The 27682-nt window shown below is 37.9% G+C and overlaps 2 protein-coding genes and 2 pseudogenes across 2 annotated transcripts; 1 reads left to right on the top strand and 3 right to left on the bottom strand.

Annotated features, from left to right (window-relative positions):
- Nucleotides 1–3905: 3905 nt before the first annotated feature.
- LOC111337101 (uncharacterized) lies at nucleotides 3906–9625 on the top strand. The gene is made up of 8 exons (XM_022943337.2): nucleotides 3906–4062; nucleotides 4230–4323; nucleotides 4755–5165; nucleotides 5520–5676; nucleotides 6572–6855; nucleotides 7498–7654; nucleotides 8434–8834; nucleotides 9349–9625. The coding sequence occupies exons 1-8, from the start codon at nucleotides 4033–4035 to the stop codon at nucleotides 9366–9368; spliced, it is 1554 nt and encodes a 517-aa protein (XP_022799072.2). The 5' UTR covers nucleotides 3906–4032; the 3' UTR covers nucleotides 9369–9625.
- A 2350-nt stretch (nucleotides 9626–11975) lies between these two features.
- LOC148736519 (uncharacterized) lies at nucleotides 11976–14594 on the bottom strand (annotated as a pseudogene).
- Nucleotides 14595–15461: 867 nt separating this feature from the next.
- LOC148736518 (uncharacterized) lies at nucleotides 15462–16785 on the bottom strand (annotated as a pseudogene).
- Nucleotides 16786–17529: 744 nt separating this feature from the next.
- LOC111337766 (uncharacterized) lies at nucleotides 17530–27570 on the bottom strand. Its single transcript, XM_088752644.1, has 8 exons — nucleotides 27050–27570; nucleotides 22728–22842; nucleotides 21966–22325; nucleotides 21290–21446; nucleotides 20737–20915; nucleotides 19931–20090; nucleotides 19323–19801; nucleotides 17530–17698 (listed from the first exon to the last, which is right to left on the bottom strand). Exons 1-8 carry the CDS (start codon nucleotides 27074–27076, stop codon nucleotides 17682–17684), a joined length of 1494 nt encoding a protein of 497 aa, XP_088608770.1. The 5' UTR covers nucleotides 27077–27570; the 3' UTR covers nucleotides 17530–17681.
- Nucleotides 27571–27682: the final 112 nt, after the last annotated feature.

Genomic DNA, 27682 nt, shown 5'->3' with positions numbered 1-27682 from the left:
ATGGTTCTCCAACTGGACAGAAATATGCGGTGTTTTCCTCCACTTAAAAATTCAAGTGCCGGTGTGGCCTTTGCGGATTCACCGTTCCGCTACAAATTAAAGATAGCTGTATTAATCCTTAAACTCTAACCATGATTTAAAGGCAGACAGTGTGGCTACGTGGAGAAATGAGTTCATGGCCATTTGAACAACTTTATTGCTTTCTGTAATGTATCGAACCTTTTAAAACTGTTGAAGTTCAGTTGGGGTTAGGGGGGAACCACTTTTGTTTACAAAGCCAATATTAATTGCCAAGTACTCGGAATGATTTGATCAACCGCAAACTTGAGGAATATCCTCTAGCTAAGCCCAATAACGTAAACGATGTCGGCATACAGTCTGTGATGTTTCCTGCAAAACCTAAACTATTTCGTAGTTAACTATATAGTTGAAGGGTGCAATGGATAGCTTGAATTGTTGTTAAAGAACTGTCGATCCATTTAACGGTTGAATATATTTAGCTGTCAAAGTGCAAAAACAAATGTACCTCTTTTGTTGTTTAATTAATGACATCATTCCCCTTAGACTGATGACGCAAACCTGGTTTTTTCATTATTTTTTTTATTCCTGTTCTCCGGCTGAGAAGCGAGTGTCTTTAAAGTGTTAAAAAATTAGATGAATCGAAAAGAGAATGGCCAATATCTTATGCTGCAGACGTAATGGGTAGACGTTGGTTAAAAGCAATATAAATGATAAAACCTTTAAAAAAAGGATTATTTAACAAACAAACAAAGAGCGGAAGAAAATGGTTTGATGCGCCGGCTCCTCCTTAAGCCCCAAAAAACTAAGATAACGTGTATCTTTAAATTTTGTTTACATTTGGAAATTTACGACAAAGGTCGGAAACATGATGCAAGCTATTCCTCAAATCAGTATGGCTCGAAGAGACAAATATCCAAGGATTTTATTGGCATCCTTTGGGACAGGTTATATTTTCAGACGCTATTTTTGGTCTTATCACGAATATCACCGGGGGACAATCGGTTTTTACCTTATCGCAGCAGGAAAAGTATACGATACAGCTTCTGCATCGTAATTCTTGTTTTGAAAGAGTGTAAACAAAAGCATACCCAGTGCATGGTAATGGGAAAGGAAGTCCTTAAAATAAGAAACTGAAGAAGTGATAAACCACGAAAAATGTTGTTCCCCGGCATCCAGTCAAACGAGAGTTTTGTCGAGTGCATTTCAAGGGCAAAAATATTGGCACCGATTTATCGAACAGTGCCTCATTTGAAGATAATTCACGGGAAAAAATTAATCCTAAATAGTCAAACAAGATCCTCGTGGAGGTTTCAAATAAGTGAAGGTCTATTTGACTGTAGAATTCTGAGAAATTAATAGCCCAGCGCTGTTCTGTTCATTTTTCGGAAAGAAAAAATGATTTATCTATTAATCAAACAGCTGTCTACGTGATTCATCTGATTAACGAATGATATTATGGTGAATTGATGAATAAATATTAATAAATATTGTGGATAAATATTAATAAACGTGATTTAAGCTGTTAACTAGACTTTAAACTATCAGGAATAGTAAGAAAAGCCAATAATTATGGGTGATTAGATGGAAATATATTTGTGTCAGCTTGTAAGACGTCGTTCCAGTTTTTTTTTTTTAATCTTTTCTTAAGACTAATATTCTGGTCTTCTTCATCTGCAAGTCGTAATGAATCATTTTAAAAGATACTGATTTTCCCGAAAGAGATTATTTCTGTAATGATGATAAATTGGAAGTTAAGAATTCAAACGAAGAAAAGTACGTCATCTATCTTGTGTTCCATTTTTAGAAGATCTTACTACGTTGAGTCGTGACAGAGTTAATGAAATCCGATAGCCTATTAAGCTCTTGTCCAAAATCTAGCCAAGACAAGTTAAGATTAAACTATCATTAATGATATGAAATATCTGCCGGATCACAGAAGATAGAACTGTCTATTGCTAAATTTCAGTTCATAAAGTAAAACCTATCAGTTACTTTCAGATGCATAGTCAAATTATGTTATGACAATCAGAAAAAATAGCCTTGCTAGAACTTTTGCAGACCGAAGCAGTCGAAATACCATAGCAGATCCAGTAGCTAAGAGGATATTGCAATCAGCAGGCCTCGAACTTTAATTCATTGTAATGAAACGTCACTTTCCTTTCACTCTGACCACATTTTAAGTCCAGATTGTTTAAACTGATTTATATTGGTTGATCATATCACCTAAAATATGAAGCAACTACGCACATTTGAAACTGAATATTTCATTATTGATGTATGAGCCCTGTATGGAAACTTTTATCTTTCTCTTCAAAATGGTGTGCTTTCAAACTCTTGATGAAATCAGTCGACAGAAAGGCTAGACAACCGTTGACTGTTTCTAGTTAAGGAGGTTAAAGGGGGCTTTGAATGGAGAAACACTATTTACTGTCTACAATGATGCAAATGCCTTCTAAGAGCAATACATAGAATTTCCGCAACTTCTGCAGGCCAAAAATAATATATATTTGTTATTTATCGTAAGAGTGACAGGAGAATAGGTCGACCAGGAGTTGTTCTTGGTACAAGAAGATGGGAAAAAAAAGAAAAGTAACAACAAAAAAGCGATTAAAATAACAAACAAACCGAGAAGCAAATTCTTCAAATGAACAGTTTAACAGATATCTGAATTTTTATCTCCGACGCTTGCTCTACCCATTAGTTCAATGAATATTTTGCACATTTTGTTTATCGATCTTAAGGTCATTTACCGGACTTTATTGTGGTGTGAAAGCGCTTTTCAAGACAGCCGAGGAATTCTCAGATTTAAAAAGAACTATTCAGAAAGTCGAAGAAAGAAAACTGTTTGTTTATAAGGCGTGTTATTAATATCAACCGGGTCCAACCCGGGGTGATTCATTTTCATTGTTTGCTTTCTCTCGTCTGAACCTCAAACCCAAACAATCGACCTAAATATAATTGATGATTGTCAAGTCTCGATGGATTGTTGTGGAACGTTTATATTTAAAAGTAGAACTATACCAGCAATTTCGCCAAAATATTGATGTAAACTGTTGAAATGTTCAATTGAAAGTGTTATCATGACATTAAGATCATTATTAGAATTGATTATAATTTTGGAGTCGGACAAAAAATAATTCAGCTCGTGAAATCCTTTCGATACTTTTCTAAATTAGGAGGCTCCAACTCGGAAGTCCTAATAGGTTGTTTTAGTGAAGTGGAAGAGTACCGAAAAAGCCAATGGCCCTCACTACGCATTAAGTGTATATTTGTTGTGAGGAATTGTGACGCGCTATAGATCTGAGAGATCCTCTCAAATGCTTCCTAATTATACTGGTTCGGTGGCAGCTTGGATGTTTTATTTATATATACTTCTCGGTAAAGTTCGAATAAACTGCAATATTTCTATAATTAGAGCTTGTTTGTCCCTTCGATTTGTCAAATGTCTCCTCCAAAAAAATTCATAAAGAGGTAAGTAGTTAAATTAAATTTTGTGATTCAGTGATAAGTTTCAGCATATCCGAACAATTTAAAGCAATCTGGTATAATCTAGCAAAGAAATATAACATCCCCTCTCAAAAGAATGTTTTTTTCCCCTCTCCATTATGTAAATTAAATTCAATAGCCTTTGGTCTTGTTTCCTTCCATAGCAATATTCATCACTCGAAGCTTCAAGAGCCACAGAGATTTTTATGTAAATTATTTTACGCGACAAAATGGGGCAAAGCCCCTTTTCAGTATTGATGCCGGTGATGTGTTTACCGAGTAAAATATTATTGACGCCGATAAAAACCTACTGACGGAAAAAGGTTCAATTAGAAGTAATACTAAGGACTAGGATTGATGGCGATTAACTTGGTATAGCTGCAAAAATTTGCAAGAGTCCCACTATATCATCAAATTTTCTGATCGGCTGATAGACTATATATATCGTGTTTATAAATCAAGTATCAAACCTGGCCATCTTCAGAAGACCTAAGGTGTGTAGCAAGACAACTTTACGGACGACGGATGATGAAGTCTTTCCTCCTCGCCTTGACGGTAAGCTACAAAAAGTTAATCACACTTTGGAAGAAAAAAAAGTCTTGACTCTTACTAGGGCGGCACAGTACATTGTACACACAAAAGCGTACCTTTTCTTCAAACGCCATGCTAGATTTTACCCGATACCTAACAACAATTTAATGAAAACTGTTGAATTTTTGTAGGCAGTGATAACACTCACATGGACCGTAGAATCGGCGCCATATCCTAATTTGATGGATACAGAAATAAACTATTTCCTTAGACACCAGGAACAAGGTATGAAATCACAGATGGAATTAAACCAATGTAATAACACAAGGTTCCTCGAGGTTATGTTTTCCTATGTATTAGGTCATTGGAATCTTTAACACGCAACATCTTGTCAACATATCTCCCTTCAAATTGTTTTATTTCAAATCAAGATAACCTAGTTGTCTCCTTGTTAACTCTACCTATTTTTTTTTGACTGCTTGTTGGCTTATGTTTTGAAGTTGGGTTGCATATGAATCATGTCTGAGTGTTATTGTAATTTGGCAGTGACAGCCCACAGTTTTGAGCAAAGGAATTTTTTGATCAAAATAAAACCGAAAACATAGGTAATGTCAGAAGAGGTAGCGTAAGTTTGTGAAGTTTTTAAGTTTCTTCTTCCCGGAGTACCCTTCTTTTTGCATTCTAAAATTCACTCCTTTATTGAACTCGTTTTCCAGCTCCCGTGGCTCCCGCAGGTTTGAGATGTTACATATGCTCCGCGAATTGTTCCACGACTCAGACTCCAGGTAACGGCTGCAGATCCGGCCGTAGCTGTTACACCATGCAGGCTTTTGATACCGCCCTAAACACCTCTGTGGTAAGAAAGGGATGCATTCCACAATTCTTTTGCGCTCAGAATCGGGCATGCACGTTTTTGAACCAAACTCGAAATGGTGCATTGGGATCGTGTTCCATCAATTGCTGCAGTACTCCATTATGTAATGGTCCACCTCTTCCGACGACTCAACCCATAACAACCACAGCACCACCAACCACGACCGTGCCTCCAACTACGACCACTGCACCTCCAACGACAGTTCCGACAACTGTGCCGACCACAGCACCAACTACAGCCCCAATTATACCCGGTAATTAAGAAGCTAACCACATCGGTTGAGACGATTTTTTTTCTGATAACTCAGTAATTTTGGTAGAGAATTTTTCGGCGGTCACATTAGCTTGATACTAGTAACGTTCCAAGTTGTAAAGAGAGAGGGTGAATTTTTTTGCCGAAATAGCAGAGGTATTAAAAATTTTCAGAGAAATATTGGTAGGAGTTCGATAATATGGGTACAATATAACAATCATAACGGTCAAAAACGTCACACAAATCGAATTGGTTCTCTCTGAGTGCATGATAAACAAACTGTCATTTATATATTTTCTTATATTGCAGGACAATATTTCCAAGACGTTGAAGATTCTATATTTTTGTTTCTCAGGGGTATGCGGTGGTCCACTTACTCCTCCATCTGGACAGTTTTCATCGCCATTTTTTCCACTCAGTTATCCAAACAATGCTCACTGCGTTTGGACTATTATGGTTCCACGCGGGTCTGTTTTAAAGATTGATTTTCTCGCATTCGACACTGAAGAATGGTGGGTGAATAAATGTTACTTGTTCCCTTGCTTGATACGCAATGTATTTCGCCCTTATGATCTATCATCGTTGGAATTTTTTTGTGTACCAACTGAACATATCCCAAATTCTTCACGGCTATGGCTTAAATGGATAGAAGCACAGAATTCGCGCGAAGGAATACAAGAATTTCAAGATTTAGTAGTTCATGGCGTAGAATTTATATACTTAAGCTGTTAAATTCGCTGGCAACAACCTTAAAAATGTTGGCGATTGAGTTTGGAATCCCCCAGAAATAATTAAGGGGCCATTCATTATTGATCATTGGTGGGAAGAAGTTAAAGGGGAATCACATGGTTTTTAATGGGGAATGGAAGGGGAAACCAGTCGTCGTCAACAATGTTTAAAGGGGGGACTTCAGAAAAGTGACTGCAAATTAACTGCCAATGTCGGGGATCATGTAAATTCATCGAGACCTCAACCAAATTTCGATCCCCGTCCCCTTGGGCGATAATTGATACCGGTCCCTTGGTGAACAGAGATAACTGAGTGTCTTTGGAGCTCTATAACCATGTTTATTATCCAACTGTGCTTCGTAGAGTTTAAATAACGTCCAAAACGAGTACAAATATCTCCCAGTATTTGTACTCCAGAGAATCGTAAATAGATATCCGCGAAATGTTCCCGCACTGAAAGAAAAATTTGGCGTGTTGGATAATAAAGTCTTAAAGGTTTTTTTGTTTGTATTTTGCCTTACGGACTCGTCAAAATACGGCACAACTCGTAAAAATACTCAGAAATACTACACAACAAAAAGTTTAATAAGATATATGTATTTCCTGGTTTCTAAAAAGACCACTTCAAACAGTTGCATCACGTACATTATATAGTCTATTTTTTGCTTCTTTTTTACAGCTTTGATTCCCTTCATATATATGTGGGAAGAAGGTTGGTTAGACGTCTCTCTGGGGATGATGCTGACGATGACGACGATGATAAATTTGAAAAATGTGACAAGGATGACAAGGATGATGGTGATGATGGGGAAGGTATCTTTGGCTGGTACTTCAACCGAGATGAAGACATGGATGATAATTCTGTCACTATTCAAGGAACAGGAGAGATGATAAGACTCGTTTTTGTGTCCGACTACAGTATTACCAAGAGAGGATTCTTTGCTAGATATAATGTATTGAGAGGTAAGTTCATGTGGTGTAAATAAAGTAAAAACCTTGTAGATATGTTGTGCGTTAATAGTGCGCATCGACCGATATTTGAGGAAATTAACGTCGAATTCTGGGATACAGATAACACAGATAAAAAACATTTTGAGGAGCTCTCCTTAACGAGCAGTTATTGATTAGCACCAACTGAGGAGTTGGGTACGATATTGTACGGTTCATTATGCTTCGCAGTTTTGACTTGAGCGATATTTCACATCAGACAGATACAACTTAAATATTGTGTCATGTTTAGCGGGAAAGTAAAAGTACTCCTCTATGTTTTTATCGAATTATATTGGGATCATGATCCTTTCGGTTCAACTAAGATCTGATATGGAAAGGCCATCTGTATTGTTTGATCGAATTGTGTACCTGCCGTAAATAAATATACTGTCAGACGAGAATTGAACATGTCCATGATCAACACATGCCATTGACTGAAACGCAAGCGCTATAACATCATGTCTTTATGAAATACAAAATAAATTTTAAACCTGTCTCGAAACTCTCTGTTTGAACCCAAGTTCGATATCTGTTATCATTTATAACTATCAGCGTGGCTACTGATTGCTGATCATTTCGAAAAACTTAAAAATGTCGTATTTTCTTTCGCACTAGCACTTTGTGGGGGCCCACTGGCGTTGCCATCCGGAACCTTCAGATCCCCAGGTTATCCTGGCAAGTACCCGGATGACGTCAAGTGCATCTGGACAATCAGAGTTCCACCAGGATCTACACTAGAATTGGATTTTCGCTTCTTTCAAACTGAAAAATGGTAAAGAATATTGCACTAGCCTTTTCAGAGTGCTTTCCGGTTTAATGTCGTGGGACCGAGAAAGAAAAAAAAGGAAAATATCCCAAAAAACATTTAACAAGGTGCCAGTGAGTCATTATAAAGCCGCCGCCCAGTGAGTCATTATAAAACCGCCGCCCATTAGCCTAATGGATAGTGCGCTGGACTGCTGTGCGGGGGGTCGAGGGTTCGAGCCCCGGCCGGACCAACACTCAAGGTCTTAAAATAATTGAGAAGAATTTGCTACCTTTCTATTACATCTGAAAATGGTTAGATATTCTAGTCTTCTCGGATAGGGACGAATAAATGGAGGTCCCGTCTCCTGCAGGGTTAGGGGTAGGAGACGTTAATTTCCCACGCACGAGATTACTGTGTGATGGATGTCCTCCCCGGGGTGGGATGGTGGGTACAAAGGCGTTAGGTGTCAATTGGGACGAAAGTCCTGTTCCTTTCCCCTGCCACTCCCGTGGCGAATGGATTAAACCTAAACCTAAACCTGTACGCAAGAACGGTAAACGCGAGGAACAAAAACAGGTTTGGTTTTAGTTTTGCATTTGATATTTTGAGAGAATGGCGCCAGTTAATTGAATGAACCACAAAGCGAAGTTCATATTGCCGCACAATCTTGTAGTATTATGAATTTCAATTGAAAACTAGCAAGTTGACTGTTAGCGATAACTGGCTCAGTTCAGAGAATTAGATAATCTGGAACAAACATGCTACAATACTCAAAGCTTATTATTTTTTTTTTAAATTCACAGTGATGATTACCTCAAAATTTTGCAAGGGGGTCGTAAAGTACGAACACTAAGCGGTGTTTACAGATACAGCTTGTTTGGATGGGGGAATTATGATGACGACGATTGCGATGGTGATGATCTGGATGGTGATGGTGACAAGGATGGCGAAGATGGCGAATGGGGGGAAGATGATGAATATGACAGTGAAGAAAGTCCCAGAAAAAGGTTCTACCCATCGGTACACAGGTTTCCCTCTCCAGCAGGGAATCGTTTTGGTTTTCCAACGAGAGCCCCGATTGGCGCCCCATATGTTACGCGAGTCCTTATTCCAGGAACGGGAGAGCTGGTGTCGATTATTTTCAAAGCTGATGACGACGATGTCACTGAAAAGGGTTTTCAAGCAGTCTACCGTGTTAGACCAGGTGTGTTGATGATCATCAGGTTTTCTACTTGGAAATGACCTATTCTGTTTGTACATATGACGCTAGTTGAGCGACATTGCTAATCAAAGACGCTTGTCATTGAGTTCTCTGTTGTGTAGTGATAGAGTATGGGTGAAGTTCATCCTTTCGGAGACGAACTAAGATTCTATCCTACCTTCCAAGTTACTCCGCCAAAATTAAAAATTTCGTGCAATTTGGATGAATTATTAATTTTACATTTGATTTCATCTTTCATAAATTGGACTTTATTATTCCTTTCCTTTCTTTGATCCTTTAAAAGTTATCTGCAGTAAGTAATAATTCAAGTTCGACTTCCTTCATTTAATTGAAGATGTTAGACAAGAAATGAATATTCTTCGTTGTGCAGTTTCCTATTTGAGAAACCCAACAACCAGAGAACGATTTCTTGGAGCATAAAAGTCTATAAAATTTATTTAAATTTGAAAATATTAATTGCATAAATTAAATTTTATCTGTTCTTTATCTGTTACAGGGGCAGCATTTCATGGATGATCCGATAAAATAGAGTAAACAGAATTTGAATGCTGCTTGTCTGGACACGACTCTATAAATTCCTTTTCGTTTTTCTAAGTTGTTTTAATTATTCGTATTTTTGCTGAATTTTACTTGAAATAAGGTACTAGGACTCATTTAATTTTTTCACTTGCAGGGAAAAGACTACATTAAGATTGAGACCGCTTCATGTACATCATATTACCTAGATCTACTTCCATGTATTTCTTGCCAATTAAAAGTTGTACAGTTGTTTAGTCTGTCACCTTGAGATCTTTGAGAACGTCGATATCAAGTATTATGTGAAAATGATACCATTTAAAGCGAAGTTGGGGATGAAAATACATTCCCCTTAAACAAAGAATCTCACTTTGCAAATTAAGGATTAAAACAATTGGACTTTACAGAGAAAATGTCAGTTTTGTACTTTTATTCACGGATTAAAGCGCATCAGTATCCCCTTTCAATACTAAACAATATAGAACTATCACCATCGGCCGTTTTCCATTGTGGGTTCATATGACTGCATACCTAGAACAGACTACACAATTTTAATTTTAAATCAAATCCCAACACGCGTTGAATCACTAAATATCTGAATATTTTTATATTCAGTCGGTATTCTGTCGAGGCATAAAAGTATTTGCTTAAATTAAGGATAGTCCACCTATGCGCAGTGGTGGTGAACGAATTTCATCCAGTTGAGGTTGTCTGTAAACTAAACCGTAACAATTAACGCGACCCTTTCTCCGGTCAATATAACATTAAGTGATCATGCAATCTCTGTTCCTATGAAGAGCTTTATCGCTTGCGGAAGCTGGAGCTTGCTGTTAATTTGAAGAAACCGAGAAAGTTTGAAAAGGAACCTAATTAAATTGTTCTGAAGAACATCCTGCTTGTCCTAATGGTAAGGTTCTTATCGCTTGGGACGCGCTAAAAAAAAGGATTTTGATTTTTTTATTCTTTTCTGCTTTTCTATGTATACTTGAGCTTGTCAGTACGTATAATATTCATTCTTATCTGGGTGAAATGGTTTTTAACCTAGGACATATAATTGCAGTCGAGAAACGAAATAGGGCTAAACACCACATTTACTTTATTCTCATGGTTTTCACTCTTCCCTTATTTTCTACTTCCTTAATTTAGAGTTATGAGTTGGAAAAAAATGCCATGACATCTCGAATCGTAAATGCATAATTGGAAGCAAATTCACTATATTCGGGTTGCGATTTCAATCAGTTCATTTGTTCATTGTTGTGTTATGGATAAAACGAAGTTAAAAACTGAAAATAACCAATAACCCCATTATACACGTTTGCACGCCCAGTCCGTACATCTTTTTAATATATATGGCTTCTGTCGCTACTCCTAAATGTCGCCTAACTTGTGACATCGAAAACATGACGGTTCCAAATGGAGGAACGGTTACTAAGTACCACGAGTAGTCACCACGCAAATTCTCTCCTAGAGATTTTATGGCTTTTTAACATACATGAAATGATATTTACAGTAAGTAGTTTGAGCCGAGGAGCAACTTTTGACCATGTAGTCCCAGGCGTGCATTTATAAAGAAAACGTACTGATGATATGACCTACGCACGAGTAGCCTATTGGTTATTCTTTAAGAGAGCGGGTCTTAGAAGTGCTAAGATTCCTGTTTGTCATTCTTAAGTTTTACGTTGTTTGTCACGAAAGGAGTGTTTCGTTTTATGTCATATCAATATTATTGTTTTTTTGTGTGTAAAAAGGGCATTTTGTTAAAAATTTTTGTCACTTTGGCATGATTACGCAAAAAATTGACTGTCCACAGTAGTATTCCGCGAGTACATTGCATGTAAATGACAGGTTTGTTACCACGGAGGGACAATATCAACTCGCAAGGTGCTTAAAGAGTTAGGTCTGCACCCTCCCTGAGTACTGTTTTCACCAGCTGTCTTCTTTTCGCTTTCACCATTCTCGTTTGTTCGATAGCATTGAAATAAATATAGTCTTTCTTCTAATTTGTTTTCCTCTGTGTAGTAGCGAACTTGCTTAACTGATGTGCAACGAACGTGTGGCAAACTTCGACCATAGCCGACTCTTTATGTAACGAAACTGGCTTAAATTCATTATACTGCCCTTTTTACGCTGATGAAACCGACTTCGAATAGAATGATTCACTAGCTTTACTATTCTACACATTCAGACAGTATCAGTCTACTGAAAAATTCGCCGAGCGGCGCAATGTTGCCTCACCGATCTAACGTTTAGCGGTGGCGATATCTTTCCGCCGCAAACGATATATCGCTAAGCCGCAACGATATTTCGCTTAGTATAAACGAGATATCGTTAGGCGACAGCAATGTATCGCTGAGCTCAAACGATATATCGCTGTAACTAAATTAAAATAAAGAAAAAAAGAAAACAGCAATAATATTGTTTGTTTTCATCCTGAGGGCGAAACAAGAGAAACGAAACAAAATCACTCAGCCTCTGTAACGTTTTCATAGTATTGTTTACCAGAAGTTGCGTTAGCGGAAGTTCTCGGACATTGTAAACATGCAAAGGATCATGGATAGTTGTGTGGACCATGCTTTCCGGGTGTCAAGACGGCTAAATAAAGTATAGTTTCTTTTTATAGTTAAATCTGGTTTATTACACGGCCATCCGGGCGGCATCGTTATAGCCTCGTTTTCAACTCGCAATTCCACGCTAAATACCTCGCTTCGTTAACTAATCAGAATGCGAGATTTTACTCAGTTATGCAATTCTAACTGTAATTAGGGACAGGGAATGCGACGCGATTGTGAATATGCCTCCAGATATGAAATGAATCCTACTGGTTAATGGTTCATAATATAAAACGGGTATATTATGCCATGAAACAACTAATACAGCAAAGGGGAGGGCTAATTATCTAGCTTTGGTCAAGTTCACTAATATTGTTAAAACTTAGCCAAGAACCCATCTGCGCCCCTTAAAAAGCTAGCGCTTGAAAACTTAATTTCCTCATTTGTTTCTCACAAATATTTGAATAACTTGACCACCGAAAACGGAACGTTTTAAGAAGGCCTCTTACGAATGTATCAATTTGTACTGAGCTGAATCAGTAACCAACTTCAAGGAGTAACATCTACAGCTGATTATGAGGCAACTTTCTCACGGTCTTGGATTTTAGACATTAACTGCATGTAATAACCTCTATGTCTTAAATTTGTTAGTCGCATTTATGTTCTGTTTCGGTTAATATTGATTTTAGGCTCTTTGTGATTTTTTTCACGCAAACTAAATAGATATAGTGCAAATAGATTTAATTCATTTGGGAAAACATTTCAACTTATATTAAGACATTTTGCAAGAAAAAAGAGATCTGTTTTTACTGATCTATCGATGGCAATGACTTTCTTAAAGTTTTGTAAAATGGAAATGAAAATCTCACAAGTAACTTTATTTAAAGTGCGTAAATTGTATTAAAATTTTGTTAAATCTATTAGTCTAAAGTGATTATTTATTTAAGTTTTAGAACGTTTTTGTACTAGTTTTTATATACAAACATCAGAGTTCAGTTGCTCCACGCTAACTAATGATCATCATGCGCGCAAGCCTCCATTTAATTACATCAGTTACCACATAAGATATACCTAACTGTCTTAGTATATTTTCCGTTGAATATCCTCCACGACGGGTAATACACATCGGTAACAAACGCCAAGGGAATAATAATACGCTGCAATAGAAACCCTGCCTTGTTTGCCAAACAACCTTTGCAAGCGATGGTCACGCATTTACTGTTTACCACGGAAGAATTGAAATCGCTAGTGGTATATAGTTCTTGGCGAGCTTTTGTAAATGTTTTTTAGCAGTCGATACGTTTCTTGCTCTTTCGAAAACAGCTTTTTCTCGTATTTGGGGTAACTGATTTGATTCAGCTGGGGCTGTTCTGATGCTGTTTGCTCTGTTCTTAAGTTTTCGGTAGGTTAGCCAGCTCACCAAGATAAACAGCAACCACGAACAAGCGCAACATACATTGAGATAGACGATGTAGTAAATCTTTTCGTCGATTCCTGAGAAAGACAAACACGAAAACAGGAGGAGAAATGTGACACATAGTAGAGTGGTCACAAAGGTCGCTTGTTTGGTAACTTTTGCTCGTTGAAATCGACGGTGCACGTTCGCCTGGTGCCTCTCAATGTTGATACCTAACTGGATTGCTAACTTAGAAGCAATCAAAGAATCTGTCAACAGAGAAACGAAGCTAGGAAAATCAAAGGAACCTGACTGGTACTTCACACCTTGAAGAATCTCAGTGACGCCAACAGACGGAAGAAGAACTGTACCGACCAAGAAGGAAAGCACGAGACCAGTATCTTCGATGCTATGGAACGGCTTTCGAATTACATTTAAAGGATTCTTCACAACTGCAATGATCATGATTAAACTTCCCACGGATGCCACTGAGGCCAAAACAAAACAAGTGAGATCGTGCCATTAAAAAGCAAAACCGTGGCATGGAATCCCATGGCGAAGTGTTTTTGTTTGACTTTGAGAGGCCGGAAGCGATGTTCATTACCAAAATAGCATCTGCTATAAGTTATGACAGTTTCAAAACGCAGTATTTGATGAAAATATGAATACATTATATATATTTGAATAACACATCCATTGCAAAGGTCTTTACCTTGGTTTTAGTTGGGAGGCTCACAGTTAATCCAATGAAAAATTACTTGGATAATAAAATTCAATTGTCTGTATCCTTGGAGCTTCGGTAAATTAAAATAACCGTTGAGGTCACTTTACCATTTTCTGGGTGAATACTGAATGTTTATATATTAAGAGTAAATAAGTCAATCTGTAAAGCATAAGAAAGATATTCCATCCACTCCAACTCTGTATAGAATAGTGACTTAAATTGACCGAAATCCGTTCGTGAGATTAAAACTTTGCGTATCGACTCCATCGCAGTTCAGTACGTTCTATAAGAAAGTACAACTTGTGCTATAAATCGCCCCAAGAGCCCATCCATTTTGAGTCTCCGAATTAACTACATCACAGCGTTTCATAATACACATTTGGCAGCTGCGACAGCCGTTTGAATAGTGCCTGTGAGCCTGCCATACTGGTTTAAAGTTAAAAATAGATAGCAAAGAAAACAAACTTTGTTAGCTTACAGGGCCGTGCGTGCGTTTGCGGTTTCATTTGTTTTAGGATATATACTATGAAGTTTGTTATCTGATCCTGAGGAAGGATTTCACCATCAGTAATTCTTTTAACTGTTATGACTTATTCAGTAATGGTGTTACCATAACAATTAGTGAAAACTAAAATATCAGACCAATCAGCTTTCAGTGACAGCCATTTTTTTTTTCAATTGTAATAATTTACACCCTGAATGACGGTCTATTTTATCAACAATTAGTTCTAAACTCTTTGGAATAAGTTACTGAATTTTATGGTAAACCATTCTGGAATAAGTCTTTCCATAAATCCACGGACATAATATTAGACTTCATTTTACACTTATCTAGATCTCCTCTATTTTTTCTTATGGTGAATGCTATTATGTTGCTATTCTAGTGAAAATCATGCAAGCCAGTCTCTCATCTAAGATCTATTTTCTATTGAGTGTTTATGAGGAGCCTCGTATTAGTCACGCAACTATGAAGAAGATAAAGAAGCTAACTAAATTAAATTCAAAAATAAATGTTTCAAGGGCCCTCTCTTGACGATTAAAAAAAAAATTACATGTTCTTTTAAAAGTAGAATTAATGGATTATTTAATAATTGTAACGAGCCAATCTCTTTCACGGAATTGATGAAAAATATTCTCTCCCACCATCAGTTTTGACACAATATTTAAATTGAAATTTTCCCTGGTTTGCTCTCTGGCTGTCAATTCATAAATCAAGTAGAGGCCATTGAAAGAGAGCAGACAATTGCCCTCCTTTTTAAATGGATTTGCGCTACTAATGTTGACATTTTGAGTCTGTTTGGGTTTTTTGAAAACTAAAAACGCCAAAAATTTATATTTTCAGTTTCTAACTTATATTACAGAGAAATGAAGCTGATGCTCTTTGGTTGGCATCTTTATTACTTATTAAGAATCTCGCCAAGGAAAAAGAAATAAATACCGAAAAAAGGGATCATCAAGAAAGAAAGAACAGAAATCTCCGAGGAAGGAAGTGTAAAATAAAACCATAATAAGTACTGGAACGAGTTTTTTAAATATTTCTGTGCAAGTTTATTGACGATCATTTAAGATCAGCAGAACCATTGATTCTGCGTTAAATTTTTCGAAAAAGGCCTTTAACTGAGTTGTAATATCTTTCCAAGTGTGAGAGTTATGGGTCCAACAACATATGGTAGAAACAGTAACGGTAGAGAAAATCTCTGCCATATAAACCTTAATTGTTTGTTGAATAAACGTGGTTGGCGGTCACTTTAGCGAGTGTAAAAACAAACCACGGAAAAATACATAAAAACAACGGTATCATGACCGAAACTACGACGGTCAAATACCTTCTGGCTGTGCGTGCGCTTCGTTTCTTGTGGAATTCCAGGTATTCCATTGACGGAGGAATCTCACTACTCACAATTCGGTTTCTATTTTTCAGTTTCCAGTTAGTGACGAAAGTCGTAGCCAGAATAAGCGAAAACGGCTCGGTAAAGAAGAGATGAATATGAACGTTGAAGTAGACAGTTTTGTCTATCTTCGTAAAAGATATAGCGACAAAAAGCAACGAGAATAACACTGTAGTCAATAAAGCGATAAAATTCCTATTTTTTTTAGTTATTCGGCGATGCAAATGCGGAGAGTTAAAAGCAGCACCGCGCTCGATTAAAATAATCAAGGCCATTTGTACTTTCGATTGCGCGAAAACGAGGAACGCTGAGAAGACGCTCGGAAATAGATGTTTTTTTTTGCAGATGTCAAGGCCATGTAAAATTTCAGCGACTCCAAAATATTGCAAAAACAGTGTAGCATTCATAATGTTGGCGTAGAAAAGACCTTTGTGAATTTGTGGGCAGGGGATATCTGATGGTTGCAAAGAAAATAAAAACGTTTTCAGAGCAGATAAATGTGGCAAGAAAAATCGATAAGAATCCATCACTGATAAGAATAATTCCCTTCTGGTCATCTAAGCTGTCTTCTTCGTCTTTCAGTTTCTTAGTTAGGTTGATCATCTTGCAAAGCTGTTCAAATCAAAGAAGCAACAACATTCAAATGACCATGATCTCTATTTCAGCATTCGGTTTTCTCCCGTGTAACTTTGCAATCTCATTTCTAAACTTTTACCGTCTCTTTTCTCCACTTAGCCAATGCGAACGAGCTTATAATAGATGGGAGTAAATTCGTGGGTTTATCGGAAAAATAAATAAACACAACGAAAGACATTTATAGGCTGAATTACGAGCGCATTTTGATTGGTTCATACTTATGATCTTATGGGGAACAGACGCATAGATGACGTCATTTTTTTTTTGCCTCCTAATAAAATAAAACAGATGAAAATCATGTTGGCGCGGGTCTGTTCAGTAACAGACCACAGATGACGTCAAAATGTGTTAAGAACATTTTTGGCACACGCAGCATCCGCCACAGTTTAACGTCATTTGTGGTCTGTGATCTTTTATCTGTTAGAAGTTCGAATTCACATGGAAAATGGCCGGCATTGTGTAAGGGCAAAACGAAACCGCTGACGGTCGCCCAATCATCCTCGATGCGTATTGAAATTATGGGAATGCTCTTTCAACTAAACTTATCGAAAGACATTAACTACTCACAACAGCATTGAGTACACTGGGGTACTGTACGGAAACAACGAGCTTTTTAGCAAGCTGTTTAATACGATTATTTTAAAATCACAGTTTTTCAGATAAGGCATTTATGGAAATTTTTGTGAAGGTCTTCAAAAAGGTATTTCGCATTTTTCATAGAGAATATCACATAATATTGATATCAACTAATTTAAATTCTAATCTATTGCTCATAGGAAGTAATTTTTCCTTCTTCTTGGTTGGAAATCGAAGGATAATTAAAAAAAATTAGACCTCAATAGGCCAAAGGGAGAGAATAAAAAATTGTAACATTTTTATGCAGGGACAATTGAGCCACATGCAGACGTGCGGAGAAAAATTATGGAAAACATTCCGATCAGCTAAATGATACCTTTGAGAAATCCTCTACAGACTCAAAAATCTTTATTTGCATTTTTTTTAAGCTAGAGTAAAATCATTCAGTGAATATGGAGGAAACCTAAAGTACAATAAAAATCAAAACTTGATAAGACCATCGGCAAACTTCCATGGGGGACACTTTTCTGAAGATCCGACAACTCAACGGCCAGAATGAGCTATGAGAAATTTTAAGAAAATGGTTTCATCAGTATTTCGAGTTTAATCAAAACTATAAAAAATTCTCGGACGTGATTGGTTTTGTTTTTAATCTCGTAATTAGCAAATTGGATTCCGCACTTCGCTGTCGTCCGATTTTGCTAATCTTACCTATGGTCGATCATAAACCTAAGTGGACTCTATCCCTCTTATCATCATTAAGAATAAGTTTTATTAACATTAATGATAAACATGTAAAAAATTTTACCAATATTAGTTTTTATTACACGACTCGGGCAGTCAGAGGGCCAATAACTAAAATCAACCAATCAAAATGCTCTATTGCCGGTCCAATATTCTCTCAGTATTGGACCGGGCACTGTCCCGAATGGTCCCGAATGATACCGCACTTGTGTCCCTTTGAACTTCAGTCATATAATAAATCTCTTATTAACCAAGCTTGCTCGGGACCGTACTGGAAGAATATCGGCCCTCGGTCTTTTTTTACGGATCTCGCTGCGCTCGGTCCGTACTGTCAAGACCTCGGGCCGATATTCTCCCAGTACGGCCCTCGCGCTTGGTTAATAAGATATATATAACAGATATATAACGATAAAGAATTTTTGAATAGAGGGGTACCACACCATTCAGCAGTTTACCTACTCTATATTAACGTTTGTTGATATCTGAAAGTCATATATTAAGCTGCTGTTAAAGAACGAGTATGAGGGCGAAAATGAGTGGAAATGAGGCCTGAAAAAAATTCAGGCCTGTACGGGATTCGAACTCAAGACCTCTGCGATACCGGTGCAGTGCTCTTCCAACTGAGCTAACAAGCCAACTGGGAGCTGGTTATTATGTTGGTTCGTAATGAACCCCTGAAGTGATAAGTCAACGTTTATGAATATATGAAAGTCATATATTGAACTGCTATTAAGGAACGAGTATGAGAGCGATCTCTGATTCGCAGTAACGAACACTACTTAAGGAAGCCTCATTTTCACTACTGCTTAAGTAGTGATCGAAGATCACTCTCATACTCGTTCTGAAACCGCAGTTCAATATATGACTTTCATATATTCACAAACGTTGGCTCATCACTTCATGAGTTCATTAGGAACCTACATAATGACCAGCTCCCATTTGGCTTGTTAACTCAGTTGGTAGAGCACTACTACCTTTCTATAATATCAAGAAATGGATAGATATTCTAGTCTTCTCGGATAAGGACGAATAAACCGTAGGCCCCGTCTCCTGCAGGGTTAGGGGTAGGAGACGTTAATTTCCCACGCCCGAGTTTACTGTGTGGTGGATGTCCTCCCCTAGGGTGGGATGGGAGGGAAGGTGAGATCGTTACATGGACTGAAGCGGCTGCCAGAGGCGCCTGATAATGCTGACGTCCGATCTCAACCTTATCATTGTAACTAGACACGTTTGTTGTTTAGAGTGCTTGAGACTTTCTTTCTTTCTTCTTTCTGCACCGGTATTGCAGAGGTCATGGGTTCGAATCCCATACAGGCCTGATTTTAACTACTGCTTAAGCAGTGTTCGTTACTGCGTTATCGAGTTAAGATTCCTAAATTGTATTGTGTAGTTAGTTAGAATGTCACCAGAAATCAAATTGGAATACATGTTTTCTATTACCTTTTGAAACAAAATACGTCGTGTAAAAGCCCTTGCCAGTATTCCGTCGATCCGCTTTGAATATAATCGATATCTTCTCGCCCGTTCCCCGAACAGTCACCCGGGCAACAAACGAGAATCGTTGATGGCCTTTAATCTGGGACCCTTTGCGATTTCTTACCCGAGACCCATAGCGGTTCCTTGCTCGTCGGACACGGTTATATCTACCATACTTTCTCTTTGAAAAACTAACAGCATCATCAAGATTTTCGTGAAGGATATTTCTGTCATCATCATTTATATCATCGTTATAGTCGTCATCGTCGTCATCATCGTCATCATCATCGTCGTCACCATTATCATCATCGTCATCACAATCGTCATCATTCTGAAACACAGATCTTCTATCATTTCCGCCTCTATACCTGCCATAGCGGCCGTACCGACCAGTCAGTCGACGAATCAAGCGACGACCTCGGTATATTTTCACGTAATCATCACTGAAAAAAAAAATCAAACGTGAATGCAAAGATGAGCGTAATCAGAAGAAGAAATACATGCCCTCAACTGGTATGCAATTATCATAAAAACTAACTAAATAAATAGTAATATAAACAATTAAAACTTACCAGCGTTCAGTTTCGAAAGTTCGAAAATCCAGTCTCAGCACTGCTCCACGTGGGACATGTAGGGTCCATTTGCACTGGACGTCGTTTGGATAGCTTGCAGGGTAATTAGGAGATTTGAAGTTACCCGAGGAGCCAGGTAAGGTTCCTCCGCAGCTGCGTGCTAAAATGAATAGAGATTTTTAACGTTCACCGATGAGGTTTCTATAGATTGCTTTGATGAGGTAAAATACCTCAGAGGACGGTTGGATTCGTTCTCCAGGGCCACTTGTTCGACGGCCGAGTAGCCCTAATCCAAGGTTGAATTTCAATCCAGGTTTCCTCATTCCTTTGTTCAAAAGCCTGTTTGGGATGATTTCCTCTATTCTCTTTAGAGCATCCAAAAACCAAATTATAAACAAAAATGATTTTGCTGAAAATTCTCTGATAGATTTTAGATCTGAAATCAAATTTCACTCTAACCCACGGTTATCTTATCTTAGCTTTAAAAATCCCTGCGCGGATTCCGTTCCCATTTATAACATAGATATTAAAATTACCAATAACATCAGTCTTACAGGTCATGGGTCGAAGGTTAGAGAACACAGAGAAGCTTGGAAAAACTCCTTCCGCGATAAATGACTTGAGGAAGAAAGTTTACCTTTCGGAACACGATAACACCAAATAAGAGGGAACACAGGGAGTAAGAGATCTATCAGGGTGTTTTTGTCAGCTCAGAAGTTCAGATAGTTGTTGGTTCTTATGAAGACGTAATATTGTGCTGTTCAACAGAATAATTTTTTTATAGAATTGTAGAGTGAGTGAGTCACCTAGCATCACGTTGTATTGGGCAAAGAACCCTCTCTTCGTAACGCTGCGGTCAGATTTAAAAATAACGCGTATTATCTTGCCAGTTCCTTTAATGGAAATCGTTTTATCTCTTTTTCGAAGACTTCCAGTCAAACGACGAAGCAGTCGTCGGTCCAAGTATATTTTGACATAATCATATCTACAGAATTAAAAAGAATGGAAAAATCGGACAGGTTAATAACTTGCGCTCATGTTTGGCACGTTTTGGGGGCACTGTTTGAAAAAAGTAAAGTAAAAAAAAGAAGCAATGTAGGTGCCACCTAGCTCAAAATATGCTCTTCATTACCCTCAAGAAATGATCATATTTTCATAAAAGGTGCCAACGCCGAAGCCAAGGTCATTTATAGTCACTCAGAACACTGCCTAACCCTTTTATTCTGTATTGGAGTCACCCTCTACTAGAAGAAGAACCTTTGTTGATTTATACCCCTCAGGGTAGCCCCTTCAGATACAAAAAGCTGTTTGTTATCAATGGGAGCCTATTTACTAAAAAACTGAAAAATTCTGACTAACCTTCGCTCTGTATAAAAGTTAACGAATTTTATCTTTAACGTTGATCCTTGTGGTACAGACATGATCCAGGTGCAGTCAGCGTTGTTAGGGTACTTACTGGGATAATTTGGAGATGAAAGGGTCCCAGATGAAGCAGAGAGCGAACCACCGCATTTGCCTGTGTATTAAAACGTATAAATGTAGGGCATCAATTTACAACCAAACTGCGAAATTGCAAGCGAACTACTAAAAGAGAGAAAAACGAACCTGAAGCTGAAGAAAGGAGAAATGAACGATCGAAATTAGACAAATTTGCAATCTCATTTCATTTTTCGTTTATATGTATGTGAATCAACTCTTAAAGTATTATATCTTGATAAGTAAAATAAAACTCGTTGTTTTGACATATTATAATATTTTTAATATGTCAAGCAAGGATACTTGATAGGTTAAAAAAGTGAAAATTAAAAGCCTGCTTCTTTTAAAATTGGACTATTTATAAAACTGAACCAAAGAAATATCAAAAGCGGAGTTGAAAGAATTGAATTCTGACCCAATTGAGTGCGTCGCTTCAAATATCCCCAAATCTCCTTCCTAAATGTCCTATCTTGATTAATACTATTTGAATGCATAAGATGTTTCCATTCATTCTACAACTATAGCAGATGAAATTTCTGCTTGCACTTGACGAATTTACCTGATGGAGTCACAGGAATTGTCACAGCAGTTGAGGGTTGTTCTGTGGTTGTCGGCAGAGGTGGAGTCGTTGATGAAGCACTTTGTTGAGCATTGCACCCTTGTGTATGACAGCATTCAAACAAGCAGGACTCAATGGAGCCATTACGAGATAAGTTAAGGAAATCGCATCCGCGATTTTGAGCACAAAGAATGCTTGGAAGACATCCTTTAGCAAAGATGTAGCTGTTCTGAGCAGTGTCAAATGCTTGTAGGTTGTAGCAGCGAAAACCCGTTTCGCAAAGTTGGAGCGTTTGTGCAGCCGTGCAGTTCTCCAAAGAAACGGGTTCTAAACAAACGTGACATCTAAGACGAGTAGGAGCTGAAAGATAAATAGAGTTTGAATTAAAAAAAAAAACCCGAGCTTACTCGAGAAACAAACGACAAAAAGTGAACATTTGCTGTCTGCCTACCAATAAAAACGATAAGTGCGTCAAAAAAGTCATGTGTCAATTGACGGCGAGAATACTTTCTTTGCTTTGCTTGAGGCTGGGATAAAGTTTCTCTCTTTTCTTTAGATCTGCTGAGTCAAGGACCCAAAGAAAAGTATGTTCTAAATATAACCATTAGTATTTGTTTTGGATGGATGGTAAAGCATGCTCAATTCCGAATTATTTGAGCTTCAATGGACCAGAGAGGAGCAATCAGCTTCTTTATCGATTATCATGATCAGAAAACAGGGAACTTCATACCCAAGAATACACGAATTTGTCGTACTATCTACCTTGCTCTTGACTTTGCACTAAGGTTTTCGGCTCAAGGTCGTCGATTTCGCTCATCCAGTTAGGATTGGAAGTGTACACTGCGTCACCTTCCGCTAAATATGATGTCATCAGCATCTACCAAAACGCATCATCTCAAGTTAGTAATAAATTAGTAATAAAAGTGATAAATAGCTGGGTAAAATAAGAAAATGGAAGCATAAAAATTTAAGTAACGCACGAGAGCCCTCGTCTGGTGATCACTTCTGTTAATTTTGTCGAAACATCAGTCACTGACGTTCCTTCCCTCTCCAGAGCCCTCTCCCCTGGCTGATCAGACCACATGGTCAAAAGTTGTTCCTCGGCTCAAACTACTCACTGTAAATATTAGTTCTTGTATCATTTAACACGCCATAAAATCTCCAGAAGATAATTTTCTTGGTGACCGCTCATGGTACATACATACATATATACATACATACATATACTTTATTTAACCTCGAATTTAGAGTAGCTAAAGATAAGCTAGTATCTTCGAGTTACAAATATAATTCTAAATACTGCTAAAATGTAAAATGTAAAATGTAAAATTGTAACATTCTAAAATTTAGCTATGAAAAAGAGTCATACTGTAAAATCTTGCGCTTGAAATCAGGAAAGTCAGACGTTCTAAAAGAATCCGGAAGAGAGTTCCATTGTTTTGAAGCCATATATGAAAAGGAGTGTAGACCATAAGTAGTCGTTTTCGTAAACGGTAGAGACAAAATATAATTTCCGCTTAGACTATAGGATACAGACCGGAAACTAAACATATTCCTTAGATAGCCTGGATAGCAGGTAAAAAACAAGCTCTTGTACAATATAATTAAGAAAGTCTGAAGGCGTCTTTTATAAAGAGATTTAATAACCGTTCCTCCGTTTGGAACCTTCATGTGTCGTCTCGATCTCGCGTGTGATTTGTTTAGTTATTTCATCCAAATAATTCTCTGACCATCCCTTTAAATAAAGGCGGTCTAAATTGTTTTATCAAGAATACGAGTTGTTCTTGCGAATAACAACGATCTTCTTTTCGTCGAAACTCCTTCAGATGCCACGAGTCAGGCGACGTTTGGGAACAGCGACAGAGGCCATATTAATCAAAATGATGTATAGACTGGACGTGCAAACGTGTGTAATGGGGTTATTGGTTATTTTCAGTTTTTAACCTCGTGCTATCCATAACACATCCTCGGAGACCCAGGGGCTGAGTGGATTTCAAGTTAGGGCATGAAGAGCCCCTGGGGACATTGTCTTACAAGACTAGTTCCAAACGGTCGCAGTGGCTCTGCCATCTGATTGGTGCCAGAAAATCTTTGTGTTTTTCTGCCCAATCAGAGTGAAATGTGCTATAGAGTCCTTTCGTGTGTTTTAACACGGACATATACTAGTAGCCCAGTTGCTCGCCATGTTTGTTTGGACCGTGCGACAGAGATTTGCTTGAGGTGAAAAGTTTCAGTCTCGGCACACAAAATAAGAGAAATCGATCAGATTGTCCGCGAAAATCTTATCGGAAGTTATACTGAATACTTTCGCAGGTATCACTAGAAGTTATTTCGTCGCACGGGCCACGCAGGTATGTCGAGCAACTGGCGCTTTCGCCTACGTAGCTTTCTGCTTTCTCTGCGCGCCAAAATCTAATCTTAGTAGTAAAGTCATTCACAATACGGCCAAGGTTGCAGAGAACGTTAAGTTCGTGGACGTCCTCCAGCAAGTGCTAAGAGAAAGCTTAGCTGTGTTTCCGGTTTGCTAATGAAAATCTGAACAAAAACTTATTAACGAGAACATCGTGGGAAGGAGAGATGTTTTCGGGCAGTTACCGAAGGGGTTTGGAAAGAGTTTAATCTTTCAACTGCTGTCTAGAGTGTTGAAATTCTTGAGCTAGGAAGGCCACGGATTCTCTTCTAGTCCCTTGGTCATTGTCATTTCACCTCAGTCTGTCGATTGCTGAAGACCAAGTTAAATACCTTTGGTCATTGGGAATCGATCCGATGCTGTTTTCAGTGGGAAAAACAAAACCAAAGATCAAGAAATATTGGATGGAAAGGGCGGGTTTGCTTTATTGCAAATGCCAGCTTAGTAGTACAGGGTCATCTACCCACATCTAATAAGCAAATATTTCCACGCTTAGCTTTTCTTTTTTTTCGAGCGAAGATGAGATTAGAGTTTGGCATGCACAGAACGTTTCGCAAGTACCAGTTGCTCGACATACCTGCGTGGCCCATGCGAGGAAATAACTTCACGGGATTGGCAAAGTTTCAGTCACAGCAAATTATGCAAAAAATCTAGAAAGATTTAAGCTTAAATCTCGTTTATCGTTTAAAGCGACATATCAATGACTGCAACCATCGTGTGGTATACAAACCTCGCAAACTTTAAAACACGTTCTCTAGTGATACCTGCGAAAGTATTCAGTATAATTTTCCGGTAAGATTTTCGCGGACAATCTGATCGATTTCTCTTACGTTGTGTACCGAGACTGAAACTTTTCACAAGAAAATCTCTGTCGCACGGTCCAAACAAACATGGTGAGCAACTGCGCTACACGTATATGTCCGTGTTAAAACACACGAAAGGACTCTAAAGCACACTTCACTCTGCTTGGGCAGAAAAACACAAAGATTTTCTGGCACCAATCAGATGGCAGAACGACTGCGACCGTTTGGAACTAGTCTTGTAAGAAAATGTCCCCAGGGGCTCTTCATGCCCTAACTTGAAATCCACTCAGCCCCTGGGTCTCCGAGGATGTCCATAACACAACAATTTTCTTATTTGGCACAGCCAAAAACGAACTGATTTAAATCGCAGCCGGAATAGAGTGAATTTGCCTCCAATTCAACATTGCTTAATGAGTCAAGTCGGAGATTACACTTTTATTTTACCATACCACATGTCATGGCACTTTTTTCGAACTCATAATTTTAACTTAAGGAAGTAGAAAATAAGGGAGGGGTGAAAATCACGAGAACCAAAAAAGCTAATTTCGTGACATTAAAGTCGTATTTGGGAAACATTTCAGGGGGTCCATGACTTCAGATCTTTTCATTGATATGCAAACCGAGAGTAGCATGTAGCTTCCACTAAGAACAATGTTACGCAGTGAAATGAAATTTCCATCATAATATGGGCATACATTGGGACTATTGATCTTGCCACTAAGTTACTCACATCTAAGTGAATATCTTCTATTAGCCACACTGTATGGTGACTTGGGCGCGAAAGATATGGATACAAATGTGCCTACAAAACTATCAAAATCTTACAACTGTATCGGCACACAGTCAATTGAACAAGGCGAATTATTGTTCTCTGCCATAAAGCAGAATAGTGACTTTTTATGATTCCCTTTCTTAACGTCGTTCGCTGGAGTTTTTGAAATTTCCTTGATTTCATCAAATAATTTTTGACTAAATCTATCCATGTATCATAAGATGAGTGCACTGAGTTATATTTTAAACTGGTCACAATAGTTTTGTCGTTTGAGGGAATATGGTTGTTGACATTCAATTATAGAAAAAGGAAGGTAACCGTTTAGCGCAATATCATGGAATAAACAACTTATATAGGCATTATGAAACATAAATGTGCTCAGCACGAGTGATTGCTTTCGCAATTTCCCAATTAAAGAAGTAATATAAATACATTTTTACTCTTTTTTCTACCTATTTTTAGAGAGGCTATCGATAGAATTTAGTTTTGTAACCGCTTAGTGAGCGCAAATGAATACAATTTACCACAGACTATTAGATGTACCAACATCTGTTACTGTGATGAATTCGAAAAACTCAATTATATGTCGATATATGAGTAATGGGATAATTTGGTTTAATCAATGGAAGATAACTTAAATTGGCCACCATAAAGAGTTTGTAAAGGTGTCGTCTGGAGTGTCAGCCCTTCCTCAGAGAGAATCCCATTTGAAATCCCACTTGCTCGGACAAAGGGCCAACGCTCCAAATGTCAGCTTTAAAAAATCATTACGGTGGCTACTTCTCATCATCAACTCGGCTGGTAAAACCCAATCATCTTGTGAAACCTTCCCCGGCGTAGCTCCACAGTTTCTTCAGAAACGCGTAACCCTTTCTTCCATCTATGGGTAACGGGAACTGTTTGTAGAGGGTGGTAATTTCTACTGAAATATATTGTTTAGCCCTATTTCGTTTCTCGGCTGCAGTTATGTCCTAGGTTAACTATTTTACCCAGATATGAATGAATATTACACTTACTGACAAGCTCGAACATACACAGAAAAGAAAATGATAAAAAATCAAAAATTTTTTGAGTGTGTCCCAAGCGATGAGAACCTTACCATTAGGGCAAGTAGAATGCTCTTCATAACAAATTGAGAAGGTTCCTTTTCAAACTTTCTCGGTTTCTTCAAATTAACAGCAAGCTCCAGCCTCCGTCAATGATAAATTTCTTTGTACTAACTTACTTACGTTAACAGAGATTGCATGATCACTTAATGTTATATTGATCGGAGAAAGGGTCACGTTAATTTTTGCGGTTTGGTTTAGACAACCTCAACTGGATGAAATTCGTTCACCACCACTGCGCATTGGTGGACTATCCTTAATTTAAGCAAATACTTTTATGCCTCGACGGAATACCGACTGAATACAAAAAGATTCAGATTTTTAGTGATTCAAAGCGTGTTGGGATTTGATTTAAAATTAAAATGTGTTATCTGTCCTATTATGAGAAACAGCTGATGGTGATATTTCTATATTGTTTAGTATTGAAAGGGGATACTGATGTGCTCTAATCCATGAATAGAACTACAAACCTGACATTTTCTCTGTAAAATCCAATTGTTTTAATCCTGAATTTGCAGAGTGAGATTCTTTGTTTTACGGGAATGTATTTACTTCCCCAACTTAGCTTTAAATGGTATCATTTTCACATGATATTTGATATCGACGTTCTCAAAGATCTCAATGTG

Source organism: Stylophora pistillata, chromosome 3, assembly GCF_964205215.1.
Source record: "Stylophora pistillata chromosome 3, jaStyPist1.2, whole genome shotgun sequence".
Classification (NCBI taxonomy): Eukaryota; Metazoa; Cnidaria; class Anthozoa; order Scleractinia; family Pocilloporidae; genus Stylophora; species Stylophora pistillata.
The sequence above is the reverse complement of the archived record's forward strand: the minus strand, read 5'-3'. Positions and strand labels throughout refer to the sequence as shown.

Excerpts from the sequence above, each read along its gene's own strand:
- LOC111337101 (XM_022943337.2), top strand. The coding sequence starts at position 4,033 with ATGATGAAGTCTTTCCTCCTCGCCTTGACG. Across the intron at positions 5,166-5,519 it reads TACAGCCCCAATTATACCCG|GGGTATGCGGTGGTCCACTT; the intron begins GTAATTAAGAAG and ends TTTGTTTCTCAG. Across the intron at positions 8,835-9,348 it reads AGTCTACCGTGTTAGACCAG|GGGCAGCATTTCATGGATGA; the intron begins GTGTGTTGATGA and ends TATCTGTTACAG.
- LOC111337766 (XM_088752644.1), bottom strand. The coding sequence starts at position 27,076 with ATGAAGAGCATTCTACTTGCCCTAATG. Across the intron at positions 22,843-27,049 it reads GCATTCTACTTGCCCTAATG|ATGCTGATGACATCATATTT; the intron begins GTAAGGTTCTCA and ends GCGTTTTGGTAG. Across the intron at positions 19,802-19,930 it reads ACTTTCGAAACTGAACGCTG|TGATGATTACGTGAAAATAT; the intron begins GTAAGTTTTAAT and ends TTTTTTTTTCAG.